General features: G+C 45.0%; 1 protein-coding gene across 5 annotated transcripts in view; it reads left to right on the top strand.

Moving 5' to 3' along the window:
- The window catches only part of LOC139048145 (coiled-coil domain-containing protein 9-like), a 126,956-nt gene extending 112,149 nt beyond the window's left edge, over window positions 1-14,807 (top strand). For 3 of the 5 annotated variants that reach the window (XM_070522667.1, XM_070522666.1, XM_070522669.1), the window contains one exon: window positions 12,516-14,806. In XM_070522667.1, coding sequence (XP_070378768.1) covers window positions 12,516-12,925 — 410 coding nt within the window. In that variant the 3' untranslated portion in view covers window positions 12,926-14,806. Of the gene's footprint in view, window positions 1-7,301; window positions 7,497-12,515 lie in introns of those variants that run through there. The other 2 variants (XM_070522668.1, XM_070522670.1) reach the window with 2 other exon arrangements.
- The last annotated feature ends 311 nt before the right edge of the window (window positions 14,808-15,118 follow it).

Consider the following 15,118-nt stretch of genomic DNA (forward strand, 5'->3'; position numbering starts at 1 on the left):
CCGTCTTTCGTCGGTGTAGTCTTGGCTTCCTGACTTCGTCGGGACGGCGGCGCATTGTCATTAGGTCGTCGAGATGGTTTCTTTGTCATCTTCATCAGTGGTGGAGGATCTTTGTCAGTTCGACGAACAGCTACCGCACCTCTGTCGGTTGCTGCTTTTAGTTTTCTGGATATGGGCTTGCTGACCAGCCCGGGACTGGGCCAGTGTATGGTTGGCACTGAGGCAAGAAGTAGCGGCCTGGTTATGGCGAACGCGACGGTCGTCGAGAGCTCCACTGAGTCGGCAATATCGCAAGGGCGTTCACCTTGCTGCGGGCGCGGAGCATTGACGGCGAAACCTCACAGTCCCATCTCCCGGTATGGGCATCGGTGATACACATGGCCGGCTTCTCCGCAGTGATAGCAGAGTGGGTGGTGGTCGGGGGCTCGCCAAATGTCCGTCTTCCTCGCGTAGGTGCGCTGGGCGACGGGTGGGCGTGCTGGCGGTGGCGGACGACGGAATTGCGTCGTTGCAGGGCCCTGGCGTGGTCGCGGAGGGGGACCTTGACAGCGGGCGACGGCGGCGTATGTCATCGCTTCTGGCTGGGGCTGCGGTAATTGTGGTTGCAGCTCGGGAACTCCAAGCGATTGGTGCACCTCTTCTTTCACTATGTCGGCGATCGAAGCCACTTGGGGCTGCGACGAAGGCAGGACCTTGCGCACTTCTTTGCACACAATGGCCCTGATGGTCTCCTGAAGGTCGTCGGAATCCAGTCCTTGGATGGCGTACTGCGGCGCGGGCCCCTGGTGGTTATATTGCCGAGTCTGCATCTCCAGAGTTTTCTTGATCGTCGATGCCTCTGCAGAAAACTCAGCTACGGTCTTCGGCAGGTTACGAATAAGTCCTGCGAAAAGTTCTTGCTTGACACCCCGCATCAGGAAGCACACTTTTTTCTCCTCTGACATTTCCAGGTCAGCGTGCCGGAAAAGACGGGCCATCTCCTCCGTAAAGATCGCAATTGTCTCGTTTGGCAGCTGCACTCTGGTTTCTAGTAGTGCTTGGGCTCGCTTTTTTCGCACGACGCTTGTAAACGTTTGCAAGAAGCCGCTTAGGAACAGATCCCACGTTGTTAAGGTGGCTTCTCGATTCTCGAACCAGGTCCTGGTGGCGTCTTCAAGTGCGAAATAGACGTGCCGCAGCTCGTCGTCGCTGTCCCAACTGTTAAACGTAGCGACCCTCTCATACGTCTCGAGCCAGGTTTCCGGGTCCTCGAATGTTGATCCGCGGAACGTCAGAGGTTCCCTGGGCTGCTGCAGCACTATGGGGGACGCTGGGGCTGCCATTGGGGTTGCCTTGGCCACAATCTTCTTGGTCTTCTCAGGTAGAAGTCCGTGCTCCGGGGGCGGCTGTTGAAGACGGCGGCTTGCTCGATGCTCTGGGACTATGTTGGTGTTCTCTTTGTGGTCCGGGCTTGGGTCAACGGCTTGTCGGGGGCGTCCGGTACATGAACGAAAAGCACCTCCACCAGATGTCACGTGGTGATGATGTTGAAGAACACAGTAGCAAATACTGTGAAAGACAAAACTAACTCTTATTGGGCGAACCTCTGCCCACAAAAACAGGCTACACTTATAGCACAACGATAGCGGCGAACACGGTCAGCGATCGTCAAAAATCTGATCAGCGGGTCAAGCGCGTCGGCTTTTATACAGCAGTCGTCGAATGTTCCAGACTAATCGTTCGGGCCCGCGTGCCTTCCACAAAGTTCTACACCATTCGCGTCACGCGATTAAATCAGATAACACAAGGTTCGGCGACAACAGACAGCCGGGTAGAAGCATCGATAACTTTCCAGAAACTTCGGATACATGCAGGCGCGTCCCGCGCTACGCGATTACATTTGGTAAGCGGCGAAACGTGGTCACCCAATAAAGATAAGTACACGTGTCAATAGACCCATCTGCTTTTACTGTGGACGTGTGGGCCACGTCTCTCACCTCAGTCGAAGTTCCTGGCCATCCCACTCTCGACCAAGCTTTCCCACCTACCGCCGCTCCCCACTGAATCATCGCCTGCCATCACTCTCCACTGAGGTTGAAGACGCTCCTGACAACGCTCGAGCCACTGCGACCAGCCGCTCGCCATCACCACATAGTCGCCGCTCCCATTCGCCCCAGCTGCGTCGCTCTCCATCCCCAGCTTACCGTCGCCACTCTCCTACAGGAAACTAACTGGGGCAGTTCCTGGAGGTGACGCTGCTCTAGAACCCCGGCCTGAAATTCCTCTGCTGACCCTGCCTACTAATCGGAACCTTCTGGATGTGGATGTGGATGGTTTGCCCGTTACAGCACTCATCGACACTGGAGCCCAAATTTCCATCATGAGTTCGGAGCTTCAAACACGCTTGAAGAAAGTACCGACTCCTACTCCGACTCGACTGCTCCAGGTCGCTGACGGTGGAACTCCGGCTGTGCTTGGAATGTGTACTGCTCGTGTCAGTGTCGCCGGTCACCACACGTTTGTTTTGTTTGGTGTGCTCAAACGTTGCCCTCACAATGTTATCCTCGGACTCGACTTTTTGGCCGCCCATTCTGCTCTGATTCACTGTTCCGCCGGCGTTGTACAACTTGACCTACCACTACCTGTCCCCATTGACCTTCCTGCTCAAGCTCCAACTCAGCTTTGTTCCGCGGATTTTATACGCCTGCCATCTCTTGCAGCAACCTGCATCCCCATCTTAGCCTGCCCACCTGTACCTGACGGAGACTATGTCCTTACTCCCACGAGTTCAGTCTTGCTTTCTCACAATGTCTCTTTCCCGCACACCATCTTTTCTGTTGCGGACAATCAGACATGTCATCCCATCCTAAATTTCGGACAGTGCCCACAAGTACTTCCTTGAGGCATCCGCGTTGACGTTGATCTTCTCGGACCATTCCCTATATGAAATTACGGAAATAGGTGGATTGCCGTTGCTACGGACTATACAACTCGCTATGCCATTACTAGAGCCCTACCGACCAGCTGTGCGACAGACGTCGCTGATTTCTTGCTTCACGACGTTATGTTGCACCACGGTGCACCTCGTCAACTTCTCACCGATCACGGCAGATACTTTCTTGCCAAAGTCATAGACGACCTACTTCGATCATGTGCTATAAAAAGAAACTTACTACCGCTTACCATCCTCAAACTAACGGTCTTACCGAACGCCTGAAGTGCACATTAACTGACGTGTTAGCAATGTATGCTTCCTCCGATCGTCGCGACTGGGACATTGCTCGACCATTTGTCACGTTCGCCTACAATTCCTCGCGCCACGACACAGCTGGATATTCACCCTTCTATCTCCTCTTTGGCCGTGAGCTGACTTTGCCTTTCGAGACTCTCCTTTCGACCACATGCGACTCGCCTACAGAGTACACTCGGGATGTCATAGCCACAGCGACCCAAGCACGCCAGATTGCCCGCATTCGTCCTTCTGCTTCACAGACATGCCAGAAGTGCCGTTACGACCAGCGCCATCACGACGTGCACTACGAAACAGGTGCTCTTGTGCTAGTTTGGTATCCAACTCGGCGTGTTGGTCTTTCGGAGAAATTCCTCTCGCGGTACTATGGCCCTTGCCGCATCCTTTGCCAAATGACCTCTGTCACATATGAAGTGTCTCCGCTGGATGCCACGGTGCCTTCACCTCTCTCTGACATCATCCACGTCAGCCGCCTCAAACCTTACCTTTTTCAGACCGATGAGCCGCACCAATAAGATGCTTTTTCCGACGGGGGTGATGTCACAGTTGGTAATGTGCGAAAAGGACGACGATGATGGTGGCCTTGGAGACGACGAAGAAGAGTGTAGCATTATCGCTGCTCTACGCTTGCTGGCTCAGCCATTAAAAGCCATCTGTAAATAGACGCACGCTTCTTCCTTCACGTAACAATATAAATAAGAAATAATAATGGACCGACTACGCTGCCCTGCAGCATACAGGAGGTAACTGGGGAAAGATTAGAGGACAGATTATTAAGAAGTATGAACTGTTGGCGACGCGAAAGGAAGTTACGAAGCCATGATAGTTAACAAGTCTAGACGGAGTGATGGTAATTTTGAAATCATGCGGCAGTGAGCGATGCGGTCAAAGGCTTTGGCAAAGTCAAGAAATATACAATCATTTTGTAGGTTATCGTTGATACTAAAATGTAAGTCAGTTGTTAGTTCGAATAACTGTGTTTTGCAGAAATAATTCTTTCTAAACCCATGTTAATCAGCGTAAAAAAGTTTATTGTGCTCAAGATGGCTGAAAACATTAGATGCAATTATATGCTCTAGCATTTTGCAGAAAATGCACGGAGGAGATATAGGACACTAATTCTCAGCTGGCATTCTGTTTCCAGTTTTTAATATGGATATTACTTTAGCTATCTTCCAGTCAGGTGGTAGTATTCCAGTAGTTAAGGATTGCTGAAAAATGTGAAATAAAAATTTACGAGACACTGAAATTGTATTTTTTAATATTTTAGAATTAACGCCATCAATACAGGCTGAAGTAGATGCCTTATGGTTATTTGCCAGGCACTTGATGCCTTCTTCAGTTATTTCAATGGGTGTCATGTAGTGGTAATCAAGATCGGGAACTTCAGGAATAGAGTGAACTTCTGAAGTGAACACAGATAAGAAGAAGGTGTTGGGTATTGCGGGGCACTCATTGTCTGGGACGGGAGTGTTGTTATTTTGTAGGGAAGTGAAACTAGTGTCACGATCAAGGCATATTTGCTTCCAAAACTTTTTAGGATTAGTTTTTATAAGTGATGGAAGATCATGTGCAAAGTATTTATCCTTCGCAACCGATAAGGCATAGCAATAGGATTTTAGACAAACATTGTATCTATCCCAAGCTGAACGGGTACCCACACGCTTGGCAGTGTGTTAAAGCCTCTTTTTTTGTTCCTTAGTTGCTTAAGCTTCCTAGTGAACCAAGGGTTAGATTTATCTTTAGTTATTGTGATTAGAGGCATGAACTGGCTGACCAAAGATGAAACCCTATCTCTAAAGAGTGTCCAGTTTTAATCAATGCCTCGGCTGTTAAATGAAGGTAGAAAGTCATGGAAAAATAAGGTTTCAAGTTCTGTGTTGATATCTGTGAAATTAGCTTTATCGTAATGGTAAATTGTCTTCGTCACATAGCCCATAAATTTAGCGGAAGTAAAGGATTATCACTGAATCCATCCAAGTGTGTTATCTCTTTAATCATTTATGGTGCTGTTGTAAGTATTAGATCTAATATATTGGTCTCATGGGTGAGTTGGTTAATGGCTTGAGTCCGGTTGTAATCAAGTGTCAAGTTACAGAATTCTGCTGAAATATGACAAGATGATGATAGTTGAGCCCAGTTGATTAAGGGGTAATTAAAATCCCCTATGAAATAGAGGCTATCAGTAGGAAGCAAGTCACGTGGGCCATTCTCTGCTAGTCTGCAAGCTGCGAAATATGAGTCGTGGTGGTGGGCCTTTTATAGGAGCACCAAATAGGTTTGTGAGGTGTTCTTTCTGAGGAAGCTTTTTTTGCTCACTTGGCAGAAGTGATGACTCGAAGAGTAAATGAGGGCCAGCCCTCTTGTCCTTCAGTTTTGAGCTCAAAGCGCAATGCTGGTGCATCAGTGTGATGTCACGGATTTGAAGTGTTTTTAATAACTTAAAGATGTTAAAAGTCTAACTATATATAGAAGTAGGTCCTGAAGTAAGAGACTAATGGAACTTCCTGTACATAGTAAACCCAATGATGTAAAGTATAGTTGCAATTAGTGGAAGAAAAAGGAAATGTAAATAGACAATAAATTGAGGACTAGTAGTATAAACAGTGTGACAAATAAGATGTCAAAGACATCGAGCAGCTATGAATCACGTCCGCTGAATGCAGCAAATTAAGTTACGGTAATTTTAAGTTCATATTAAGTAATCATAAGCCAATATTAAAAGTAGATGCAGTAGAATCTTGGTAAATGGAAACCACCTAAGCATGATTGCCACCTGAATGGAACAGCCTTATGAATGGCTGGCTTTTCACTAAGGCAGTGCAAAAAGAAAGCTCGCTAAATGGAACCACATTTTTTTCAAACTCTGCACAAACAAAGCTAAACAGCTAGCGTTGGTGCCAACACAACCGGCATTGCTGTTAATGCCTTTGCTTTTCTTGCTTTCTCACCAAGAGCAAATTTATCGACGACTTCGAGAGTGGTGGCATAGCTAAAATGGTAATTTTTTTTTTACATATGAATAGTCTTTTTTTCCTTTTTGTACTGATATTTTGTGCTGCTAGCTCTAGTTGGCAGCTGTGTGTAAGTAGAAACTTTGTAAGAAGAAACTTTCCAATCAGATCTGCCACACCTTTAATCTGCTGTTGACACTAAGGTAGGTGCATCATTAAGTTTAATCTCCCGGTAAGTGAAGCTCCCGACATATAGAACTTATTTCCCTGGTCCCTTGAAGTTCTGTTTAGCGAGAGTCCACCGATCTTGAAGGCAACTGAAAATATGAGGGTGGGTGGGGGGAATCAGAAAAAAAATGTGAATAAGTGGTTGGAAAGGATAAAATGCAGTGCTTCTTTTAGTGTCAGATGTTTTTATTTTTTCTGACTTATAGTAACCAGCTTATGTATTGAGAAGACTTTTTTACACAAGAGCATTTTGTTACCAGTCAGCAGTCGGGCACCGGTCACTTATTAGTGATCGACATGATGGCAATGGCCAATTCCAAATGGCGCTCGCGTGGGAGAAGTTTTCTGAGTAGCATGTGTACAGCCTCCCGGATTCTTTAATAATGTCTTGTGATCATCAACTGCACAGTGCCTTCAAACGGCAAGTGTGATAGGCGATAGTGTGCGTGCACAAGCGTGCAAAGCACTCTCCATTGCGAGCGCCTTGCCTTTGTTATCTGTGAGGCTCACATAAATTATTGACCATACCTCATGCGTACTCATAAATTACCAGATTTTTCTTTTTCGTCCTAATCCCCAGCGCATGCCCAGGTCCAGTAATAAAGAGAAAAATCACACGTTTTAGTTGTGGATGTGTTTTGCTTCAGTCCAGTCTTTTGTAAACACAACCGGGCTAATGTACCTCTGACCTGCCTATCTCCTGAAGGGAACATCGTAGTAGACTACGCTTGCACTAGAGAGTGCTTTGTGCACTTGCACATACTATAGCCAACCCTCATAGTTTCTTGCTGTTATAAGGCACTGACGTGCCGTGTGGTCGATGCTTGCACGGTATTATTAGATGTCTGGGAGGCTGTACACCCAGACACCCTTGTGCTTGCATGTTTCAGGAACTCCAAGTCCGCCACCTGAGGAGGAGATCTGGTAACAGCATTCATAACCACTGTAGACTCTGTGTGGAGATCTGGTAGGCGCCGAGGAGCTCCCAATGGCCTCTCGAAGGCACCGATATCTGTATCTAGTCATTTGTGTGTTATCTGCTGTATGTTACCAGTCAATCATAAAACAATCTTCATGCATTAATATCCCAGTCAGTCTCATCCTTGCACCCTTTTCCAAGGTGCTTGTTGTTCTGCATGCAATTTTGGCATCTTTACCAATGCCTTGTGTCGGTGCAATGCAGGACTGGGTCAGTGTGCTTGAGTGATCACTTTTAGAGATGATGTCACTTCGACAAGATTTTGTGTGACTTTGCACCAGATGCATCAAAGTATGAGGCTAACCGTGTTCCCGACATTGTGCAAAGCTTGCCATCTTACACGGTTCCGGGAACTCTGCTCTGATGTTTGCCGTGTTGAGTCATGAAATTTCGAGAAAGTGACTGCTTCCCCGAAGTGATCGCTTAAAAAGTGCTGCCCTTGGTGCGCTGCATGAGTGTGTGCATGTTTTGGGCAGTCCTGCTTCATTGCATTGTGATAGGAACAGAGGGAATGTTGCCAGCAACTGTCAGGTCAAGGGTAACTCAAATATTATGTATAGGTTCAAAGCAACGAAGCTAGCGCAATTCTAGTAATCATGTCATTTTGTAGTGAATGTGTTGTGCAAAAATTACTTCTTGCACCAAGTCATTCCAAGTCTTGCTACTTTTTCATGTACTTTTGCTGTTCCCATCGCTTGAAATTTTGTTTCATCTTGCGCTGATATAATTCTGCTGCTGAATGTATTCTGCTGAATGAATGTATTAATCCTACCTTATCCTAAATGTTCATTCCATTAATTATTTTAATTTGACATGTCCAAAAAGAAAATGCACAGTTGCCAAATATTTTGTATAGTTTTGATGGTATACTTATATTTTTTCTATGCTGTGGTGTTTATGTACAATATCCCTTTTCTTTGTCTGAACATTTACTTTAAAGAGCCTAATAGTCAGTGCACTTATTTTTAGAATTGTAGATTGCCAGTAGGTTTGATTTTCTTTGATACCATCCTTGACCTGAGTGCAAAGCTTTTAGAGTTTCTCATTTCACCTGGAATGTGTTTGTTGTTTCTTTAGTGGACAGTGGGATTAGAAAGATGGAGCAGGTCAGGTAGATGTAGCGACACGCCAGTGAGGAGTTAAGAAAAAATGCACTAAGAATTAGAATAGAGAAAGTAAAATTTGTGACATAAACATGCAAGGTGGTCGCAAGTAAAAAAAAAATGGCTGGAAATTGAAACGCAGCTGAATGATGAAGCTATTAGTATGTACGCCTTGACTGAAACATATCTACGAGGTTTGGAGCAGCCACTTGTTATTAATAATTTTGTGCAGAAAGGGTGCAACAGAATGACTGGGTCAAGGAAAGCGTACGTGTAGGCAAGCTAATTAGGCGAGGAATAAAGTGGCAGAGGGTAAAAGAGACATGTAAGCTACATTTATGGATTAGTGGCACATTGTAAGGCAAAATTACGGGGCTTGGTGTAGCTTACCTGCGGACAGGCAGTTGCGATAAAAATAAAAGATTGACTGCATTAGAAGTGATATTAATGAGTTCAGGAAGTAAGATGATGTGGTGTTATAGACGGATATACTGATTACAATGGTTCGCTGGTGCTGGATCTGTGGAATGAACAGAATGTATAGTAAACAAGGAAAATCAGTGTCACGGGCAGGTAATGTGGCAATGCAGAAACAGGCAGTCACATAAGAAACGGTCTATGAATGACTAGACCACATGATGATAAATGAACATGGGGAAGATAGCCTGGGTAGTGATCATAAAGGTTTAACCTTAAAATTTGTGAGGGATAATAGCAAAAAAAAAATGAACCAATAGCATCAGAATTTCTAAAAATGAATGAAAAGCAGATAACAGAGAAATAAAAAAAAAGTAGGGAAGGAAATGGAGATGTTTTCTACAACAGTCTGGAAATATACGGAACTGGTAAAAGTTATGCAACAGCAGGACATAACAGAGACATGGCAAAAGAAATTGTTGGATTGGAAAGAGGGAGCCACGTAAGTGGTAGAACAAGGAAATAAAGCAACCTATGGAAGAGCGAAAGCAGGCATCTAGGGATCATCGAGAAGCTAAATAGTTGGGATTACATAAAATAGAGGTGCTCCTTAGATGGAACAAATACCGGGAAAAGAAAAGGGTGGCAAGTGAGCTCGTGCAAGAGAAAATTAAATGCGCAAGTGAACATTGGGTGCATAACATTTGCAAAAGAGACAAAGGCGCCCAAAAAAGTTTCTGGAACCATATAAGAGCACTCGGAGCTTCAAGAAAAAATCGCAAGTGGCTATAAGCGATGCAGATAGTAAAATCTTCGAAGGAGACCGTGAACTGTGATACATCAGAGACATTATTACAGATAACTTCAGCACAAAAGAAAGCTTAGTTCAGACTCAAACAGATCTAGCAACAATAGAGAGCCCTGATAGATCAAAATTTAGCTCAGAAAGCTTTTATTGGAGAAAAGCAGAAGAAAGGTTCCCTAATAACGTGGCAGCAATACCCGATGCACTCCCAATGCAGCTAATCAAAAACCTTGGACCAAAGAGCAAGGCAATGTTGACTAATGCCCTACAGCAAGTGACTAAAACAAAGAAAATACCGGCGTCAAAGAAAAGTGAACCTCATCTACGAAGACAAATGTGATCGGGATAGGACAAGCTCGTACAGGCCAGTTACAGCAATGTTGGTGATATGTAGGATGGCAATGCAAGCCATAAAATTAGAGCTGTTGAAGTGAGTGGTGCAAAATTATCCTGTAGGAGAACTACAGAATATGTTCAGACCAGCCAGATGCTTAGCGGATATATGCGGATATATATGGAAATCTCTGCATTGAGTTAGCGGAGCTAACTCAATGCAGAGATTTCAGTAGCTCAGAATAGACCTTGATGGATAGCATTTCTAGATATTAAGGTAGCCGATGACAACGTAGACAGGGAATTGTTATGGGATATTCTTAAGCACGAACACATAGATGACGATTTAGTGGAGCTGCTGAGGGAGGTATATAGAGACAACCGACTACAATTCCTATGGGAAGGCCGAAAAGGTAATGAAGGTGTGGGAATCCACCAAGGACTGAATCAAAGATGTCCTCTGTCTCCATTGTTGTTCACGCCTTATGTTAAGGGCATAGAAAGATGACTGGAAAACAGCGAATTAGGGTTTGGTTTATCCTACATGCATAATGGACAAATGGTGCAATAGAAGCTCCCTGGACTGGTGTATGCGAACGGCATAGTGCTTACTAGTGGACAATGCAAGATTTACAGAGACTGGTCAGTATGTGTGTCAATGCAGCGTCAAATCTAGGCCTTAAGTTTAGCACAGAGAAATCGGGAATTACGATCCGTAATGAAAAGTCTACTAATTACATGGTGTCAGTTCAACAGGGAGTAATACCCATAGTCAAGCAATATATTTGTCACCACCCTTTTCAAAGGGAATGCCAATAAATCATCATCATCATCACCACCATTTAACAGTGTTAGTGGATATAAAGACTATTTTTAAGGCTGTTCTAATGGTGTCATATTGAAAGTCCTTCCAAGTGGCCTTTTACCTAGTCAGCAACATTGCTCAGAGCTGCCTTCTTTAAACATCCTAAAAATGTTGTAGCCAAGAGTAGTTGGATATTGTGCTGGTCTCGGGGGTTCAGATCCACTTTGTACCCTTGCACTGAAGAGTAGCAAATCATGGAAAAGAATGACCTGTGTGAAGTGAATAAGAATGCAAAAACAAGTAACAGATACAATGGCGAATAGCATGGTCTTCGAACTTTATTCAAAGAAGCCAAACCAGGGGCATACTTAGGTACACACCAATATAAAACATAACTTAATAGCCTTAATATCAAATTATGATACACTACAAGAATGCACAATATAAAAAGCCATGGGAAAGAACAATGATCAGCAAAGTAAACCTGACCACTGATAACCAATCACTTAATGCATTGCAGTCTTATGTATTGATAGTGAGTGCACTACCTAACAAGAATGGCAATAACCAGCAAATGGCATTGAAAAAGAAGCAAGAAATAAGTCAGTCAAGCAACAGTGTGAAACATTGCAACATGAGTGGAGAGTTTTCTCAGAAAAATATAAATATAAATATATAAATATAAAATATAAATATAAGCCCCACAAGGAACCGGCAGTTTACTGTTCGGTTCTCGCAGTTTACTTTTTTTTTTTTTGTATAACGAACCAACTAGTTCTGGGACAAAATTTCATGACAAATTGCCTGTAGATTGTTTGACAATGTAATTGTAATGCAAGGACGGTGGCTTGCATGTGTTGCACATTGTATGCCAAAGTGCTGCACGCTTGGTGGTGCGAGAGCGGCATGCAACGCTACATGGGTGGGGGCCATCTATGATATCAACTTCTCATGGCTTGTATGTGCATGACATAAGCCATTATCTAAGTTTTGCTTTGTGCATGGCTTGCCGGTCACTGTTTTCATGGCACATGCCACGGAATGCACAGATTTATTATGCAAGTGGTAGTCCATGCTTGATGGCATATGAAAGTGACCACATACAAACAAGAGATCTGATGGCAATGAACGTGGCATGTTGCACCTTGCTACTTAGAATGATCATTTGCTGATGTCATGTCAACTTCTGCATGCCAGAGATCTATGCCGTCTCCAGTGGGGTTGACCTTTGAGTTTTCACACCGAGCATCGAATGTGGGACTGCTACACTGAAACTGCACGAAGCCATTGTAACTGCAAGCTGATTATCTGAGAACAGAACACTGCACTTCTGCATGGACATGGCATCTTGTGTAAAACGGTGTTGGTGCTAGTTCTGCTGCTGGCTACACTTGCTATTGTGCAGGGGACTTTATATCAGCTTGGAGAACAGCCTGTATTTGGAATGTGGACATGCATCAACATTGTCATTCCCATTTTGACCCGTCTCCACCATCCTTTGCTGCTTCTTCCCCTGCCATTTTTGTCAGCATTCTGCAAGGGCGCCACTGTTTCAATCTCACCTCCGTGAACATCCTTCTGTAGGAATCAAGGATGGGTGTTGTCCAGTGCCTTCGCAGTTTGTTGACTACAGGTTTGCCATGGTTTGCCACCACATTGCAGGGGGCTCTCGAGGTCGCGGTGAAAGTGGCAGGCGATCCTCCCACCATGGTCCCATAGGTGGCCGAGGCCGAGGCAGCTCTGGCGACTCAGGAGTTAGCGGCAATGAGAGCTTCCAAGGAAAAGCGAGGCATTTGTGCCGAGGTGGCAGTGCTGGTAAAGGCATCATCAATGGCCAAGATATTTCTCATCGTCGGGGCTCGAGGCACGACAACCAGCGACGCCACAGCGCACGCTCGGACGTCTCGGAAGGCTCTACTTCCGATGACACGCAAGGTACGCAAGAACCGCCACCGCCACTGTCAGCAGATGATACAATGGAGAGTGGTCCAGCGGAGAGCGGTTCGTCAGAAGAGCCCAGCGAGCAAGCTGCACCTTCTGAAGCAAATTCTGAGGGCCTGTGGGAGAAGTGAACATCACCGCTAAACATCTCGGCAGGAGGTCAAGCCATCAGACGGCCCATGAGAAAAGTGTAGGGTGGCGATGCTTGTACATGTAGCAAGTGATTTCGCCAAGGTCCACCTAAAGAGGCTTCGAGGCCACTGAGCCTCGATCTTAACAGTGGCAATACAGGCCGGAGCGGCAGAAAGTGTTGAATGGATTGGTAGTACGTTTAGAGGATGGACAAACAACCTTGCAATGCAATGGAAGTCATAGTGCGTTTTTACGCTTTTTTGTTGCCGAAGAGTAACTTTACAAAAGCTGCATACACTGCAGTGGTGAAGGTTTTAGGAATTTGACCAAGTTGTATCGTTGCTACGTACACGGAGGGTTTTACAGTATTTGCTCACCTCTTTGAGGCATGTTCTGCTTAGAGCTTCCATGACATTTTTATGGAAAACGTTTCTTGAAAATGTGTTTTGCAGATTTACTCTGCCACAAGATATGCGTAAAGTGGGGGTCTCCTTGAGCAAGGCTCGGTGTGTGCCAAGCCACTGCCTGACAAAAAAATACTACAGTTCTACAAAGGCGTGAGGTGCATACGTACACGCAACTGTACAGGTTTACCTAACATCTTTCCTGAGCAGATATTTTACCTGCCGTTTACTTCAAGGAATGCTTACTTCTAGCTTCCCACTGTATCACCAGTGTTAAAGCAGTGCACCTATACAAGAGCTTTAACGAATACTGGGCTATTTGTCGGTGCCCATATAAATACACAAAGCAATTAAATGTTTGTATAAGTGTATGTGTGTCTGGCCACATCAACGAGTGTCGTGTTTTGCCTTGAATGTTGGTTGAGGTCTCCGTGGGGCATGCAATGACACGTAAAATGGCCTGCACTATGACACAGACTGCTGTGGTAAAAAAAAATGCTGCCACAAATGACTTGCACTATGACGCAGACTGCTGTGGTAAAAAAAAATGCTGCCACAAGTGCATGTCAAAATACCATTGAGTTGTGATTATGTAGTCTTTCAAATTAGCAAAACCGGGCTGATTATGTGGTTGTCATTGATGTTTTTTGAGCTCTCTGCGATGCTCCTGGTTTTCAGGAGCTTAGAGCATTACACGGTTCTCGATAAGCTTCTGCTAGTGTGCGTACAATTTTAGTACGCTCATTTTGTACACAGTATTCTGTTTGCTGTCCTAACTTGCACTTCTTGGTAGGTGTGTGCAAATAGCAATGTGTTTGACCAAATCAAATATTGAATACGGTATTTACTCGATTCTATCGTGCCCTCGGTTGTAACGCGCACCCATTTTCCACAACCAAAAAAGAAGGAAAAAGAAACTTGATTTTAATGCACACCCGCTTGCCCTGACCTAAAAAACAAAAAGTCCTTTACAGTACTGCGCAACTCAGTCTTTCGTACAGAAAGAGAACTTTCTCTAATATGGAAAAAAATAAAGATATAATTCCAACGCACTAAAGTTGCGATAACTAAAAAAAGTTGCAGTTTCGCCCAAAAGACGAAGCATCGATTATGATAGCAAATTAGTAGACAGCTATACGGAATGTAAGGATAGTAGTTTTGTTGGCCGTATAAACTTTTAAACATTTGCTTACTAGTTAAATTAACAAGCATAGTGCCACGTGCACGCAAGCAAACATGAACACGTCTCACTCAATGACCGTGGAAACCCTTTATGAAAATGCTGGAGCGAGGAAATGCAATAGCAGAAGCAAGGGAATCGACCTTTGCGTGGCCTCTCACTTCATCACAAACTAAGCGACTAGAACACAGCGCAGTGCACCTATATGCGTAGACTTGTCTCCGTCGCAGATCACTTTCAAGATAAGGGCCGCGCTGCCGCACCGTACGTAGCAGCCACTAGAGTAGAACACATAGAACGATCGAAAGCTGAGCTAGTTGGTAAGGATTCTTTATGCAAAAAAGAAGTGAGGCGTGCAGACAGGACACAAGAGCAGAAAAGCGGACAACACGAATACCGACTAGTCGGCGTTCGTGTTGTCCACTTCTCCACTCTTGTGTCCTGTCTGCACACCTCACTTCTTTCTTGCATAAGAGTGGAACACCCATGCTGCGGCCCGATTTCCATCCGTCCCCGCACACATGATTGCTTTCCTTTTAATTGCAGCATCAGGATGAATTCGGCATGTCTGCAATTGGCACTTCCATGCTGATAGAGCAAACACAGAA

Source organism: Dermacentor albipictus, chromosome 7 (genome assembly GCF_038994185.2).
Source record: "Dermacentor albipictus isolate Rhodes 1998 colony chromosome 7, USDA_Dalb.pri_finalv2, whole genome shotgun sequence".
Lineage (NCBI taxonomy): Eukaryota > Metazoa > Arthropoda > Arachnida > Ixodida > Ixodidae > Dermacentor > Dermacentor albipictus.